The sequence below is a fragment of the Pelodiscus sinensis genome, chromosome 20, assembly GCF_049634645.1.
Source record: "Pelodiscus sinensis isolate JC-2024 chromosome 20, ASM4963464v1, whole genome shotgun sequence".
NCBI classification, from domain to species: Eukaryota; Metazoa; Chordata; order Testudines; family Trionychidae; genus Pelodiscus; species Pelodiscus sinensis.
In genome coordinates, this window is record NC_134730.1 from 17,559,799 (window position 1) to 17,577,031 (window position 17,233).

At 47.0% G+C, this 17,233-nt stretch overlaps 1 protein-coding gene across 2 annotated transcripts in view; it reads left to right on the top strand.

Moving 5' to 3' along the window:
- Window positions 1-8,720: 8,720 nt before the first annotated feature.
- The window catches only part of TOM1L1 (target of myb1 like 1 membrane trafficking protein), a 48,288-nt gene continuing 39,775 nt past the window's right edge, over window positions 8,721-17,233 (top strand). The window contains exons 1-3 of one of the 2 annotated variants that reach the window (XM_075903824.1): window positions 8,721-9,155; window positions 9,603-9,687; window positions 15,329-15,407. In XM_075903824.1, coding sequence (XP_075759939.1) covers window positions 9,098-9,155; window positions 9,603-9,687; window positions 15,329-15,407 — 222 coding nt within the window. In that variant the 5' untranslated portion in view covers window positions 8,721-9,097. The remainder of the gene's footprint in view (window positions 9,156-9,602; window positions 9,688-15,328; window positions 15,408-17,233) is intronic. The other variant, XM_025185688.2, reaches the window with a different exon arrangement.

Consider the following 17,233-nt stretch of genomic DNA (forward strand, 5'->3'; position numbering starts at 1 on the left):
TTTTTTATTCCCAATTTTAGTACTTTTTAATTAAGTACCTTCTCCAAATCTAGTCTACTCAATCTGGCTGTCACGGGGTCACCGGCCCCGCACCTCTTGGGGGTCACTATGGCCCAGCGGCCAAGTCTCTAGCACCCCCCCTGGTCTGGGGGTTAATGTGGCCCAGCAGCCGAGACTCCAGCACTCCCCTGGTCTGGGGGTCAATATGGCCCGGTGGCCAAGTCTCCAGCTCCCATCCCAGTCTGGGGGTCTATATGGCCCAGTGGCCGAGTCTCTAGCTCCCTTCCCCGTCTGGGGATCAGTATGGCCCAGCAGCCGAGTCTCTAGCTCCCCCCCCCCCAGTCTGGGGATCAATATGGCCCAGTGGCCAACTCTCTAATGCCCCTCATTGGGGTGTAAAGATATGAGGGGTAGGGGAACCTGGGCCCTCCATTTCCACCGGGCCCCAGCCCAGGGCCCTATCAGTGGTTGGCGGTTTCCACCACTGGCTCGGTGGAGTGTTCCATCCAAAATGTGCTAAGTCCACCAGGATTCCTCCTGCTCCCCACCTTGAGCTGCTTCCTACCCCGCTCCCCGACTGGTACAGTCCCCAGCTGCATGGGCAGATACTGGTGTGGCGGCTGCAGTGGCTGGCGTGGCATCGTGTGCGGCGGCTGTAGTGGCTGATGCGATGTCAGCGTCGTGTGCGGCAGCTTCTAGCGCAACCACCAGCTGCAGTCGGCGTGGCGGCTGATGTCAGCATGGTGATTGTGGCTGCAGCTCCAGCTGGGTCAACGGTTTGGGCTCCGACCACAAGGGCGGACACTTCTGTGCACCCACAGGAGCTCCTTCCCCTCCAGAGGTCAGCCCCAACTGAGCTGCTCCTCTGGCCTTTATACCGGGCCTGCAGTTGGAGCATGCCCAGCAGGGCCGCGGGGCAAGGGCCTTCTGAGCCCAGTAGGCCTGGCTAGCCTCCCCTTGGTCAGTGTGGGGCGAGTATTCCCCATCACGCTGGCATACAGAAAACATGCTCCGTTTTCTGTAGAAAGAATTTTTAGACGAGTTTTTTTTTCTGGGTGTCATTTGATACATTTGGGTTCTGGGATTAGGCTGGAATGGGTGAGCAGAGAGAAGAGTGAGACAGTGGGGAGGAGGTGGGCCGTGGGGAGGGGATGGGGCCTGGGAGGAGCTGAGATAGAGTATGGGTTTGACCACAGGCTGGGGAGCTGGGGAGCTGGGGCTGGGGCTGGGGCTAAGGCCATGGCAGCCTGACAGCAGAGTTGGGGCCACAGCAGCCCCTGGCAGCAGGGCAGAGGCAGACCCTTGCCTCAGGCCGAAGTAAGAGAGGAGGCAACCCCCGGCAGGGGAGCCAAGGCCGAGGCAGTCCACAACAGCCCCTGGCAGTAGGACCAGGGCTGGTGGTGAGAAGGGGTAGTGGACTAGAGGGCTGGTGGCAGAGGACCTCCCTAGTCCAGCAAATTCCCTCATTCGGGACCAATCAGTTTCTGATGGTGCCGGACCAGGGAGGCCCATCCTGTATTTTCATATAAATAATCACTGGTTATTCAAATCAGCTACTTAATGGGCTAAAAAGGCTCAGAGGGGTAGTTGTGTTAGTCTGTAACTGGCATGTGCCCGTGAAAGCTCATGATACCATTTACATTTTTTGTTAGTCTCTAAGGACCATTTGTTGTTACTTCATGTGCTGTGTGTGTGTGTTTAATCAGATAAAGACATTTCTGACTAATTTATTTAAAAAATCAGAAATATTATTTTAAACTCCTAGGCCTGGTCTACACTAGAAACTTTTGCTGACACAGCTGTGTTGTTTAGGAGTGTGATTATTTTTACTGACACACATAGCTATACTACTAGAAGCCCAAATGTAAATACAGTTATACTAAAAAAACTGCCCATATGCTGGTATAGCTCATGCCAGTACAGGGAATTGGCATAAACTACAACAGGATAACCGCAGTTTTGCCAGTGTGGCTCCATTTACACACAAGAGTGCTTGGCAAAGCGCTCCTCATTTAGACAAAGTCGTCTTATCCATTTCCTCTGTCATAAAGGTCACAAAGCATTCTGTAACCAATTCATTAATTAAGTAGCTTCACAACATCCTGCAGGTAACGTGGGCATGTGAGACCCATTTTACAGTCACTTTTTCAAGTGTCACAGCACCAATCGTCCATAGAAATCCACAGGCACTAAGAACCAACAGGCTTCTGAAAATCCATATACAACATTCCTGATTGCCTGGGGGTGGGGAAGCACGCAAAGCCCTTCTCCCCCACTCCCACTCCCCCCCCCCCCCCGCTCTACGAGCAGCACACGGCATTTCAAAGTGCCATGTGCTCCAGACAGGGCGGGAGGAGGACTTGAAGCACCGTGTGCTGCTCGCAGGGCGGGGACAGAGCAGAGAAGGCTTCGGACGCTCCCCTGCCCCCAGACCCTAATTGGCTTGGGGGTAGGGGAAGTAGCAGGGCCTCTGTGGGCCAGCTCCACCTGCTTGGTGGGTTGGATCTGGCCCACGGCGGCCCTTTTGCCCACCCCTGTCCTAGGCTCTGTCCCTGCTGCTCCCATTTGCCATGATTTGGGCTAATGGGAGCAGCAGGGAAAGACTTCAATCAAGTGGTATCCTAGGCTGCCTTTCCACCACTGGGAAGTTGGCACTGATGCTCCAACATCAGAGAACGGGGGGGGGGGGTGTAATGCTTCAGCACCTGTGCAGGCTCCCCACCGTAGAGGGGAGTGAGTCCTGAGCCTATGGCCCATCAACAAAACAGTTGTGGACCAACAGTGGTCCATGGACCACTCTTTGAGAACCACGGACGTAGAGTGAGTCAGGGCGTGTCTAGACTACAGGGTTTTTTCGAAAAAAAAGTGGCCTTTTTTCAAAAAAACTTCCCCTGTATCTAGACTGCTGCTGCTGCATTCTTTCAGAAGTAAATTGAAAGAACGTGCCAGTTTTTTCAACCATGAAAACCTCGTTTTATGAGGAATAATGCCTTTTTTCAAAAGTGCTCTTTTGAAAAAAGGCACTATGTAATGCAAACAGCTTTTCCGAAGTTACTGGTTGTAGTCTAGACGCTCTTTTTCGAAAGAGGCTTTTTCTAAAGTATCTTTCGAAAAAGCCTCTTTCGAAAGAAGCTTTCAGTCTACATGTACCCCCTGCGATGAAGGGAGAAATGAAACCCAGGAGTCCTGGCTCCTAGTTACTGCTGTAGGTATTTGATTACATAGCAGATTATCATTATTTGTGTTACACTAGTGTGTAGAGTCACCAGGTGAGACTGGCTCTGTATTTGTGCTAGGCACCAACTCGTAGGCATCATCTTTGTCGAAAAAAGCTTCCAAGATAAAGAGACAAGACAGAATATAATGGTGGGGGGAAAAGAATGTAGCTGATTTTTTCCTGGTTTTCACTTTCTGGTTTACTCTTTTTGCTTTTCCTTCTGCCCCTTTTTTGGTGGTAAAGAGGAAAATGGAGGAATAGGAAAAGAAGAAGGGTAGGGAAAGGAAATCAGAAAACTATTGAACAAAACACAAACAAAAATGTTTCCAATAATGGTGGATTGGGGGAATAGGTTGCAAAAAATATGGAAAAAACGGTATAATTCTTCCTTCCCAAATCCTAGGCTGCATCTAGATTGCTTTCCTCTTCCGGCACAAATTTCCATATCTTCATCTGATTGCTTTTTTAAAAGAGTTTTTTTTGGAAAAAACAAGCAGTCTAGATGCAGTTCTTTTGAAAAAAAACAACCACCCTTTTTCGAAAGAATGCTGTAAACCTCATTTTTTGAGGAAGAAGGGTTCTTTTGAAAAAGGGTTTTTTTCTCGAAAAAAACGCCTCTAGACTGCTTGTTTTTGGAAAAAACCTCTTTTGAAAAAGCGATCGGAAGAAGATATGCAAGTTCATGCCGAGTTTGCATATCTTCTTTCCAAAGAAAAACATAGTCTAGACATGCCCAAAATGAGGTTTACAGTGTTCTTTTGAAAAGGGGTTTTTTTCTCTCCAAAGAACCTTATCTAGACTGCTTTTTTTTTTTTTCAAAAAGCTTCTTTCGAAAAAGCGATGGGAAGAGGATATGCAAATGAAGCATGTGAACATGCTAATCAGTGCTTCATTTGCATTTCCTTTTTCCTCATTTTCATTTCCTCTTTTGCAAGAGGAAAGCAAACTAGACACAGACTCAGTGATGGGCTGCAGTGAAACTAACACAAATGATGTCAACTGGGAAAAGCAGCAGTCAAGTTTCCAGGGTCCCTGGTTCTAGCCTCGTGGGATGGTGGGGTCTCTGGAAGACTGGTAAGTTCTGTGTCCTAAAAAGCTTGCCTGAGAAAAGCAGCTCCCAAGTGTGGGGCTTCTAGTTCAACTGGTGGAATCCTGAAAGGGTCCTTTGGAAGCTCATCAGAATTGAAATGGTCCAAAGTCAAATCAGCAAATTTCAGTGAAAATGTGGGTTCATCAGAAATGTTCTGAACCTGACATTGTAAGTTTTCTGGGACAGAGTCTAACTCTTGATAGCTCTTTCTACCAGGCCAAACATAAGGAGTTCAATTGGAGCCTATGATTGTTACCATTGTGCAAATAAAATAAAAAGATCCTACATTTGCAGGATATTCAGTGCTCCCTGTAATCTGAGCGCTTGGGCTGCCAGAAAAGTTTCCAATGCCTCCCAGCTGATCAGCAGAGCACCCACAGTGCCCACAGCATGTTTCTAATAGTGGTGTATATCCATAAGTGTGTTGATACACATAACAAAATTTATTCTACATGTAGCTGGAAAAAATTAGATGGAACATTGGATATATTTCAAACAAGGGATTTGTAACTACATTAAAATTAAATTTGATGAAATTAAATATGATTCTATACGATACTGTGACTTTAAATGAAAAGCCCCCTACATAATCAAACAACAAGTAAAATATAGATATACAAAATTGGGAATCACTGATTAATTCTAATCTGGAATGAAACCACAATAAGAAGAACACGTAATTAACACCACCCACTTATAATAAGTATGGGTGTGAGGGAGAGACAAACAGCTGGCACATGATTTCATTATCAAAGTATCCAAGTCATTTTCAGCAGTAGACCAGTTTAGTGGCAATAAACCTTACACTTATTTTCTAGCCCCTGTCCTTTGCAATCCATACAGAAAATGTAAACCAGGGGTGTCCAAACTTTTTTCAAAGAGGGCCAGATTTGATGAAGTGAACATGCGTGAGGGCCGACCATTTTGCCTGCCATTCTTTGAACCATTAAAATTAAATGCAAATTAACTATTTTATGCAAAGTTTATTGCAAACGGCATACTTTTCATTTCGTCACATGGATGACCAATCTAAACAGGTGTTAAATCACTCTGCCTTTCATATCTGAAGGCCAGATGAAAAAAAAAATCCAGGAAGCTGAAATATGTCAGGAACATTGTAAAGTACATTACATATTATTGGTAATAAAAGGTTGTCTGTCAACTTTTAAGTTCAAAAAATATGAACAGGAACATAACACCAAGTATACATGTTGTGTCCAAATATATTTATAACTGATTTAGACCAACTGACTTTAACTGAGATTTTACAATGTATTCATCTCAATACATATGGATTCATTGGGGGGCCATAAAAGATAGATATTGCCAAATTACCTGGGGGGGGGCCGTATTAAACCAGAACACGGGCCGCAATTGGCCCGCGGGCCGGACTTTGGACATGCCTGATGTAAACCCACGCAGCCCCCATGCTAGAGTTATCCAGCAGATGGAGTCACTGAGTCACCCACAATGCAAAAGAGAGTCAGATGAGTTTTTACAGGCATAGTTCTAGCAATCAGGTTAAGATGGGTTTGTTAATTAGTGGCAGTCTGAGGTCAAGTGAATCCTTTGTCTGTATTATGTTTTGATTCTGTGACTAATTACACCAGATGGAAACACTGATTAATAAGAGAGTCCATATTTTTCTACACTGAAATAGCCAGGCCTTCCAATCAGCAAAACCACAAATATTTAGAGTTGACTTTCATTTTGTCAAAATGCATGTCACATTTCTGCCCAAGAATAAAAGAAGTCTGAGTCACAGTATGGCTTGTGCCTTCAACGGCAATTATATCAATCTTAAGAGGAATATCCCTGTCTCTGGCAGGGGCAACCCATGAGCCTAGGCAGACTAGGTGGTCGCCTAGGGTGCTGCCGGACCGGGTCCCATGATTATGTCACAGCCATTGACTGCTCAGCAGGCGGGGGTGCCGATCTCGCCTGCCGCCTGGGGTGCCAGCTGCTACAGCCGGCCTCGGGCCGCTTCTGGTCTCTGGAAGAATTTGTGTGATGGGGAGAGTGATTGTTATACAGCACTATGGGATGAGGCTACATCAGCAACCCTTGTGCTTTGTTTTATCTGCATCTGTTCTCCTTCAAGCTTTGGGACAGATAGGAACATATAACCTAAGAAAACAGTTCACCTGATTTGATGTCAAGAATGTTGCAAGAGCAGTCAGTCAGTTCTGGTGATTACAGGGTGGTGGATGCTAAAGTAAACAGTGTTTGAAAATTGACATTTACAATGCAGCAGAAGCTGACAATTCCCATTGTATTTGCTATCTTTCCGATTGTAGGTAAGGGAAATACAGTAGTACATTTAATTAGCTGCTTGATCAGTGTAATTTTAATTTTTCTGCCTACGATTTGCTGTGATCTTTTCTCAGACCAAAGCTCTAGACACTTAGGGTACGTCTAGACTACAGGCTCTGGGCGCTGCTGCTGATGCTCCTACTGGTGCTGCTTGGTCCCCATTCCTGCCTGGCCCCTTCCCTCCCTGCAGTGCCCGGAGCGATGGGGCAGCGAGCGGGGCCATTCTCCAGGCTCATGCCCGAGGGCTGCAGGGAGGGAAGGGGCCAGCCAGGAAGGGGGACTAAGCGGCGCCAGCAGGAGTTTCCGACCCACTGGCTGGACTCTCAAACCCCCTCCGTGCGCTTCAATTCAAGGGATGTCAGCTGCGGGTTGAAGGAGAAACGGGCCAGGTCACGTGGCAGGCGGCCGGGGGCAGCGCGGGGTTTTAGTTTTGCTTTCAGGAGCCGGCTTTGTCAGATAAAGCGGAATGTCGGATTAGCAAAGGTCGGATAATCCGGACTCTAATGTACTTTGAATGGCTTTGAGGAGGAGCTATTTCAAAATAGCAGCAGTGGAGCATCCACACTACTGCTATTCCAAAATAGCTATTATCAGAATAGACATTATTCCCCGTGGAATGAGGTTTACTGAATAAGCTGTCCATTATTTTGAATTTATTTCGAAATAACGAAATTGCTGTGTACACGCTCGTATTGTTATTTTGGAATAGTGGCCGTTATTCCGAAATAATGCTGCTGTGTAGATGCACCCTTACTCTGGTAAACTAATCCCACAAAGTCAATAAAAGAAAACCAAAGGAAGAAATAGGTAACAGGGGTAGAATGTCAGAGGGAGCTGAATGGGGGTTCTTCTAGGTAAGGTCTTATCATTGTGAATGTCTCCTCACTGTAGTTGGTGCTGCTAAAGGAAGAGCAATTCTTTCTCTTTGTCCAGCTGAAATGGGGACTAAAATCTCAAGTTCATGAGATACAAGCAATTGGGAGTTTTGAGCAGAACAACACCCACTGGGGTTTGTTTTGATAGTCCCACACAATGGAGTGTTAACTGTGGAATCAGGTGTTGAGAAAGTCCTGTATTAAAATCTGATTAAAGGATACGAAAAAGGGAGTAGGAATAACTGCCTAATTCTGAATATGGAAAACACAAGGATGTTGTAATTGGAGTGCCTTAGAACCCAGTGCTAGGAATGGAATTGTTCTGTGACCTAAAGTCACAGTGGAGTATGACTCAGGAGATGTGTGTGTGTGTTTTCTCTTTAGTGTGACCTAGTCTACACTAGGTGTAGAATTAAGTTTGAATTAAGATGTTCAACTTCAGCTACACTAATTGTGTAGCTTCAGTCGAAGTATCTTCTAATTTTGGTGCTGTCTACATTGCGGGAAGTCAAAGGGAACACACTCTCCCTTCGACTTCCCTTTACTCCTCATAGAAGCAGGCCTGCCAGCATCAATGGGAGTGACCTCTCCATGCGAATTAGCCTGTCTTCACTAGACCCGCTAATTCGAACTCTAGAAAATCCACTGCGGCTGCTTCGATTTTATCTGTAATGTCGACATAGCCTTAAGTTATTCCCTGCTCTCTTGCCATACCTGTGTACAGTGCCTAGACCATCAGGGGCCTCTATGTGCTACTGTAATGTGGAGGTGGAACACTGACGGACGCACAAAATGCTTTCGTTTACACCTCGCTGAAAGAAGAATAACTTTGCCATAATATTTATCTTCCGGTAGCACCTCGAGGTCCTAGTCATGTTTCACAGAGACATATTCCCAGCCCTGATACTTAGTTGGGTGACTCCCAAGGCTGATGTGGCTCCATGGTTTATGTACAGGGTTGCTAAGGCTGGGACTAGGGAGAGGAGGAAGTGAAGGTCTCTGCTGGAAACTCACTTTGTGGAATCCTCCATGGCTGGGGAAAGGCGTATAATAGAGCCAGCCAACTTGCTGGGCTTTGGCAGCCCAGGATCCTCCCCACTCCCTCAAAACAGCTGATTCTTCCCCAAACCTCCCTTCAGTCTCAGGGGTGGGGCAGCAGAGGTGACTCCTAGTAAGTCTGGAGGTGCATGCCCCCCCCATGTTTTAATTGCTAAGTGGGGCGCCCCAACACGTCCCCCTGCTCCTGTGGGTGGCTGCCTGCACCCCCTTCCCTCGCAGGCACCTTGCCACGGAGCAGGGCCGGGAGCCAGGCCAGATCCCCTGCGGCTGCAGCTGCCGCTGCTCTGGCTCGCTCCGTCTGGTGCAGGGCGGGTCGCTGCCTCCCGGGGCGGCACGTGACGCTCCAGCCCTGGGCAGGCGGCCGGTCGCTGCGCTGCTCGGTACCTGGGCAGCTCCGCCCCGCCCCGCTCCCAGGAAGGACCCAGGTAGGAGCTGGCGGCAGCCGGCGCAGGGCGAGCCGGAGCCGGAGCCCGCAGCGGCTGAGTCCGTAGCCCCCGCGGGAGAGGAAGGAGCAGGCTGGCCCCCGGGGCGCGCAGAAGCAGCATGGCTTTCGGGAAAAGTCAGAAGGATCCTTTCGGCACAGCCGTGGGGCACCTGATCGGTGAGTCCCTGAGCCCCCTCCCGCCCCGGTCTGGGCCCCCCTCTCGCTGTCGGGACGTAGGAACCCAGGGCCCCTTCTCCCCTCCAAAGCCCTCGGAGAACCCCAGAGGACAGTGGAGCAGCTGGACAGTTTGCTGGAGGCAGGGACCAGCCCCCCTCGCCCCCTGTCCACGTGGCCACCCCCTGCAGCCCCGCTCCCAGGTGGGGGCAGCTTTGCAGAATCCAAGTGTGGACAAGCTGGGGATCCGACCTAGGTCTCTGCCACCCCCATGACCCATTAAGGGCCGCCTTGTAAAGGGGCCCCCGTGAGCCCTTTGGACTGAAATAAAAGATTGGTTCAGTTCCAAGTTTTGATTCAGTGTGTGTGTGTGTGTGTGAGAGAGAGAGAGAGAGAGAGAGAGCAAAAATTACTCTGACTTTTGTGAAGCAAATCCTCTTTTCCTTCCAGAGAGAGCAACGGTGGGTACGCTGCCCGCGGAGGAGTGGGGTCTGTTTATGCACATCTGTGACTTTATTAACACGACGGAGGAGGGGTAAGTAGTCTCACGCTTTGTGGTCTGATTAGGGAAATCGTTTTGCAGATGATACAAAGGTCCTGAGCAGTGTTCCCACTAATTGTTCCCATCCATGTGCAGGATAAATTTTATGTGCACTCAGATGTGTGGATGTGCACCATCACATGCTGTGAGCATTCTGCTAATCAGCTGGGTGGCATTTGAATCTCTCCTGGTCGTAGGGGGCACCCAAGAATTCAGCTTACAGGGAACACTGGTCCTGCGTGAATAACAGATATCTGAAAAATGTCTGTATTGCCTGTTTCACTGCTCCCGTTTAAAAGGGCCCTGGATATGTGTTGATGCACATGTACAGGGCTGGCCCAAGGGTTTTAGAGCTGTAGGCGAACTGTGAGTTTGGTGTGTCTCCCCTCTCCCCCCCCCCCCCACGCACACACTTAATATAGAGAAAAATGAGAAGTCTAGAATGAAATTTTACCTTGATTTATTTAGCATTCCAAATGATCAATGTCAGCATAAGAATATATATATTTATATATTTGTTTCGTCTTTTTCGTTACTCCTCACACAATTATACTGAACAGGATAAACCACCAGTAGTTGATACTTTGAAATTTTAACCATTTTGAGTTGTACAGGTTGTACCTTTTTAAATCGGGACTCTCTGGTCTGGCAACATCCCTGGTTCAGCAACTAGAGGGCTGGCAGCTGGGAGGCCTGAGGGCTGGTAGGGCAGCAGTCTGCCAGCCGCGGGGCTGCCCCTCGGGGGAGGATCGAGCTGGGAGGCCGATGGCTGGACCAGAGCTGGGGGAGAGAGGGAGCAGGGGCAGGGGCAGGGGCAGGGGCAGGTTAGCCAGAAAAGACCTCCCTTGTTCCATCAAAATCCCTCATCTGGAACTGACCAGGTCCCCAGGGTGCTGGACCAGGGAGGTTCAGCCTGTGCACAGTGTTTCTGGCCGGTGCTATAAATAGTTGCATTTCAGGTGGCAACTGTCTTCCTTCCAAAGAAACTGTTTTTGGGGAAGCTATGAAAATCTTTATTCCTTGATACTGAATGAAGTCTGTGGCGCTCTTTTGAAGCCATGCTGGGGCACGTTGTAACTGTATTTACATACACAGCCGTGCTCCAAATTGTGAAATAAATGATTCAACTCAGCTTCTGACATGGCAGTGATGCACTCTTTTATAAGTACAACATTTGACACTGTCATTTATAAGAGAAAACATTAATGTATTTTTAAATGGAAAAAAAATCGCTTCAGTCTAATTGGATACCCCTTAAAGCCTGGCACCCTAACTGACCACCTAGTTTGATTGTATGTTTGGGCTAGCCATGCACACATACATACACTCATTGTCGACCGCTCCAGTATGCCTCGTGAAATGAGGTTTACCGGAGCGGTTGACAAAGGCTTCCCTTGTCGACCACAGAGCATCCAGACTGCCCTGCTGTGCCGCCAAACAGCTGATCGGCACAGTGCGGCAGCCATTTTGATGTAAATGAAGCGGCGATTATTTAAATTGCTGCTTCATTTTCCTATGTCTAGTAAACTCATCTACATGGCTTTGTCGACGGAGCCATGTAGTCTAGACATACCCCAGATGTTTTTCATTTATGTGGCTAATAAGAACATCCAAACTTACACTTCGTTATTCAGAAGCAGGACAAGCTTCTTGAGCAGGGGTGAGCAATAATATTTGATGGGGAGCCATTCCAAGAATTTGGAAGTTGGTTGCGGGCTGCTCTTTTCTATGATATTAATGGACGAGATGCTAGGTCTGGGATGGTGGTTGGGTGTAAAAGAGAGATTGGGGTAAGGGAGGGAGTTTGGGTGAAGGAGGCAGTTGTGAACAGGGGCACTAGACTGGGGTGGGGGGATTGGATTGTGTCCTAGGGTGGGAAATTGGGATACAGGAGGGGTGCAGGGATTTGGGTTGTGAGCTAGAGCAGGAGGGGACTGTGATCTTTGGCAGGGGATAAGGGTGCTAGATCTGGGAGGGGATATGGGTACAGAAGGGGGCAGAGGATTTGGGTATGTGGAGTAGGGGGCAGGAGTGGGGGGCAGAGGGTTGGGGAAGGGGGGGAGTGGGGTGCCAGAGGTCAGGCACTGCTAGGAGACTTACCAGCCAGCAGCAGTTCCTGAATTAGCCTCCCTGCCTGCTCCACCCCCGCACAGGCTGCAGCCATGGGCTCTGGAGCCCCTTGTGCTTTGTGGCTGCCTGTTATTGAAACAATGTGATTGTGCTGGGGGTGGGGGTGGGAGCAGCTACTAAAGCTTCCCCTCTGGACTCACGCTTTTTAAAGAAAAACCGTCCCACAGCTGTGTTTCTGAACAGCGTGCAGGTGGGGCGAGGCAAGAGGGCAGCGTGCCTGGGGCTCCCGGCAGCATCTTCGGTCCTGATCTGGTGCCTTGGTGGGCCGGATCTGAGCCACGGGTCGTATTTTGCCCAGGTTTGTTCTTGAGAGTAGGCCAGTATTCCTTATAGTTCCATATGCAACAGGTCAACTACTTAAAGATCACATCCGATTAAGTCAGAGATTGAGGAACCTTTTTTTGGGTCAGGGACCATTGACCTACAGAAAAATTAGTCTGGGGCTACACACAAGTGAGAAACAAAAAACAAAACAAAACCCACAACCGCCCATTGAGTTGGCCCCCAACGTTCTCCTCCCAGGGGGTCCAGGCTAGTAGACTTTGAGTGCTCCAGCCCTATGGTGTGGCAGTGATGGGGGCACAGGAGCTCCAGCACAACCTCACCAATGCTGGGGAGATCCCCAGGCCAGATCCAGGTCACCTGGAGGCCATATCTGGCCCCTGGACCTGAGGTTCCCCATCCCTGCTTAAGTCATTATAAGGAGCTGGATTCTGATGCCTTTAGCTGGTTTCTATTCAGCCTTTCCTCAGGAGAAAAGTGTATTTGATTCATTGGGAATTTTGGTGGAATAAGAAATCAGTAAAGATGTCAAGATTTGACCATTAAGGGTATTTTCTATACACAAATGCTAGAAAAAGGTAGGAAGTGTCAATAGCCACAGTTTTCTTGAATGCCCTTCCGTTTGCAACGTTATGGTAATGTGGGCTACACACCTAATCCTGATGCTCTTCCCAGAGGAAGGGAAAAGCCTCCCAAATACCCACCTGACTGCAGATTTGGAAATGAGTTCAACTGTGTCATGTGTAACCAAGAATCAGTGTGGTTTAGCTGTATGCTCCAACTTTTGCCTGGAGATACCGTTGGTGTCTATGTAATTACTTTCCTTTCTTCTCCTTTGCCATTTGAGTCTCAAGGTATGTGGATTCTGCCAGCTCCTGCTATACAGGGTAGAGAATCCCAAGTTTACAAGATCTGAGACCTCTGTTAGCTACCACAACATGCTTTTAGTTTCGGGGTTGTAATTTGACTGGGGTTCCCATTAGATATTTTTGATGCCAAACTCTATTAAAATTTTTATCAGAAAAGTCAAATGATGTCACACTTTATAGCTGAACGTATTTTAGTGTATTGAGGCCCCTTGGGAGGCAGTGTGGTCTGGTGGGTAGACCAGTGAAGACCTGGATTCTAGTTCCAGCTTGGCCAAATAGCTACTGGGTAACTTTAAGCAAGTCATTCATTTTTCTCTGCCTCCATTTCCCCATCTGTAAAATGGGACAGTAATCTTGACCTCCTTTTAATCATCCTTTGAGTGCTACTGGTGGAAAATGGTATATTAGAGCCTTGTGGCATTATTATTTACCAGAGGGGTCTCAGTCTTGAGATGACACAGTTTTGGCATCATGACTGAACAGAAGTAATCTATACTATGCACTTCTGTTCCTTGCTCTTGTTTATGGCTGCCAGCCATTGGCAAGTGGATGGTTTATCTATGAGCTTTTGCGGGAGGGGGGAAAGAGGGGTGTTCTATAATATCTACACAGTGCCTCTTACAGCATCAGACATAACTTCTTTAGGAAATAATTTTCCCTTGTGAACAGCTTATCCAATAACTCTCCAGTCTGAAACATTTTAGGACTTTCTCTTCCGCATCTGCTACTGGCCACAGCCTGAGACGGAATACTAGAAATAAAGGAATTGCCAGACCTGATCAGATGATTGGTCCATCTCACTCAATATCCTGGCTCTGAAAGTGACTAGAGCCTGAGAGGAAAGTCTCAGAAATCCTGAAGAGAAGAATTATGGAACAGTTTAGCTACAGGGGGATTTTTCTTCCTAATCCTACCTGTTGGCTACGTCTACACTGGCATGATTTTCCAGAAATGCTTTTAACGGATAAGTTTTCCATTAAAAACATTTTCGGAAAAATCGCGTCTGGATTGGCAGGATGCTTTTCCGCAAAAGCCCTTTTTGCGGAAGAGCGTCCGTGGCTAATCTAGACGCAGTTTTCCGCAAAAAAGCCCCGATCGCCATTTTCGCGATCGGGGCTTTTTTGCGGAAAACAGCACTGTGCTGTCTACACTGGCCCTCTTGTGCAAATGATTTGCCCAAGAGGGCTTTTGCCCGAACGGGAGCAGCACAGTATTTCCGCTAACACTGATGATCTTACATGAGATCGTCAGTGTTCTTGCGGAAATTCAAGCAGCCAGTGTAGACAGCTGGCAAGTTTTTCCACAAAATCAGATGATTTTGCAGAAAAACTTGCCAGTCTAGACACAGCCGTCCTGTTTTACATTCTCCAGCACTCTGATCTTCTGTGGTAATTCCTATATTTGCAATTTACAATAGTATAAAAACAGAGAGAAACCTAGATCTTAATGGAATTTGACAAGAAATACATTAGAACATTCAAGCTGCTGTATTTTCAAAGATGAACATTACAGTAGGGATTTATTGGCATTGAGTTACTTTTCCAGTAAGATTTATTTTCTGGACCAAGGAGTTTGGTGAGTTACATTAATATAGTGCTAGATCATCTAGAAGGATTTTGTTTTTGCTTATCAGAAACTCTGCAATAGCACCAGTTACTGTAACACATGGGCGCGTTATACGCAGAGTATATTAAGAAACAAAACTATTTCCATGTATAATGAGCTACTACCTAATCCCATCCTTTTACTCCCACACAGTTCTATATACAGGATATAGATGAGAATCACAGTGCTCTGATGGTTGTGCAGCCAGCTCTGATGTGGAATTGCAAGGGCTGTTTACCGGCACACAGCAATTACTAGAGTTGTTTGGAAACATCCTGCAATTACCACAGAATTGAAATTTAACCAGAACACTGATGCTAATGCCAAAACTCCCACGAGGTCTCTTAATTTTATCGCCTTTGAAAAATGGGCTCTATTTAGCATTTGATGCATTGGCCCTTTAAGATTTTATATTCATGAGAGCTGCACAGGTAAATCTCTCAAAAGATGGTAAGAGAATATAATTTTGGAGAGGAAAGGCTGCACTTGGGAATTATGTTTATTCTTCTACACAGGACTCTGGAGTATAGTCTTTATTGGAGACTCATTCGCCACCATGTTACTCCAATTTAATACCAAAGTGACTCTACTGGAATCCGTGGAATTATCCCACTGGTTTGTGAACCAGCATAAAATCAGAGTAACGCTGGGAGGTGATTCATTCCTTATCTCATGTCATTTTCAGATCCTGGACAATTTTTAAAAATAAAGACCCTATGTCATTCTGCATAATTTTCTCGTTGTCACAGGCCTAAAGATGCAGTAAAAGCACTAAAGAAAAGGATTTCCAAAAACTGCAACCATAAGGAGATTAGATTCACCTTGTCTGTAAGTACAACTGTGCTACTATTTATTAGATACATTGAAGGAAGCCATATTTTAAAAGATAAATCTGTGTGTGATTGACACGTCAATTATTATCTTTCTGGTATAGTCTTATGTCTCTACAGCACCACATACAGTGCAGCCCTCATCCAAATCTGGCATTCCGAAATGCTACTGCAATATAATAATTCTGTATAACATCTTCATTTAAGGCGGGGTAGGGAACCTTTTTTTGTCGGGGCCACTGACCCACAGAAAAATCTGTCACATCCAGCCTCTAGGCTGTAGGTTCCCCACCCCTGATGTAAGGCTTGTCCAAGACAATCATTGTATGACTCCCATACATTTTTTCACAGATTATACCCCACCAAGTTCTCAAAGATATAGGGGTTAAAATATTCAAAGGCTTAACTGACTTAACAATTCTCCTAATAACACATCTGGAGTCTTGTTACTCACGGGGTGTTACACAGCTTTGTGGAATGTGTGGTTTAAGTTTTGCAAGTGAGGAAGTAATTAGGGTGAAGAAATGATTGATATTGTTTTGTTGGGAGATAAGACCTACAAAGTTCAGCTCTGAATCTGCACTGCCCTGGAGTTTGGAGATTTGATCCCACTGCAGACTATTTTGAGTTGCAGAGTTTGCATCTGTCTCTGAACTTTCCCCAACTGTGGGGAAGTTTGGTTTGGGCCCATCTCTGGGTTTTACAACGGCCCGAATTGCGACCCTCCCCCCCGCACTTACGACCATTTTTGTAAGTGCAGAAGGGGCCGAAACCCCCCGACTTACATCCTTGGCCTGCATTTACGACGGAGCAGACGGCGCCTATCATAAATGAGGGTTCGAGTTATGACGCCCCCGACTTGTGACGCTTCCCCAGGAACCGATTGTGTCACAAGTCAGGGGCTGTCTGTATTGGAGTTCTCCTCTGCACTGCTATCCTGTGTCAGATTCTGGTCTTTCCGCTACTTGGTTCGGTACAGTGTAACTAGAGTAAGATCAAGGCCCTGTATCTTTGTTGGCTGTCCCGCTCTTTAGGTTTAAATTATGTCCCTTAGGATTTCATTTTCTTTACTAGTTCCATTCATTTGGAGACAGAAGTTTACCTTTATCCCACAAGCATTGGCACTGATACTTACTATATGGTGTGTCTGGTACAGGCAGTCCCCGGGTTACATGGATCCGACTTACATTGGATCCCTACTTACAAACGGGGTGAGGCAACACCACACTAGCTGCTTCCCCCCAGCAGACCAGGGAGACGCGAAGCTAGCGCTCCCCTCCCCAGCAGACCAGGGAGACGCAGAGTGGCTTTTCTCAGAAGACACCTCAGCTTGAGAATAAAGGACTGAGGGAAGTGAGGTGTGGGAGAATAAAACTGAGCTCTGGAGAAATGTTTGGCTAGAGTTTCCCCTACAATATGTGCCAGTTCCGACTTACATACAAATTCAACTTAAGAACAAACCTACAGTCCCTATCTTATACGTAACCCGGGGACTGCCTGTATTCATGCTTCAGAATCACTACATTGTCCCATGTAGTGGCATTTAGACCACTTACAGCAAGAGACAAGAACAAGGGAGCTCTATAGCCTAAGTTGAGAGTCATCTAGCTGGCTTTGTAGCTCAAGCTATAGGGCAGGGTTTTCCAACCTATGCATCGGGACCCAAATATGGGTTGTCATTACATTTCAAAAGGGTCGCCAAGTGTCTCCCCAGGTGACTATGCCCTCCCCCCATTTTTGAATTGCCTTGGGTCACCAAGTCTTCCTGAATTGTCAAAATGGAACCCCATCTGGAAAAGGTTGGGAACTGCTGCTGTAGAGGGT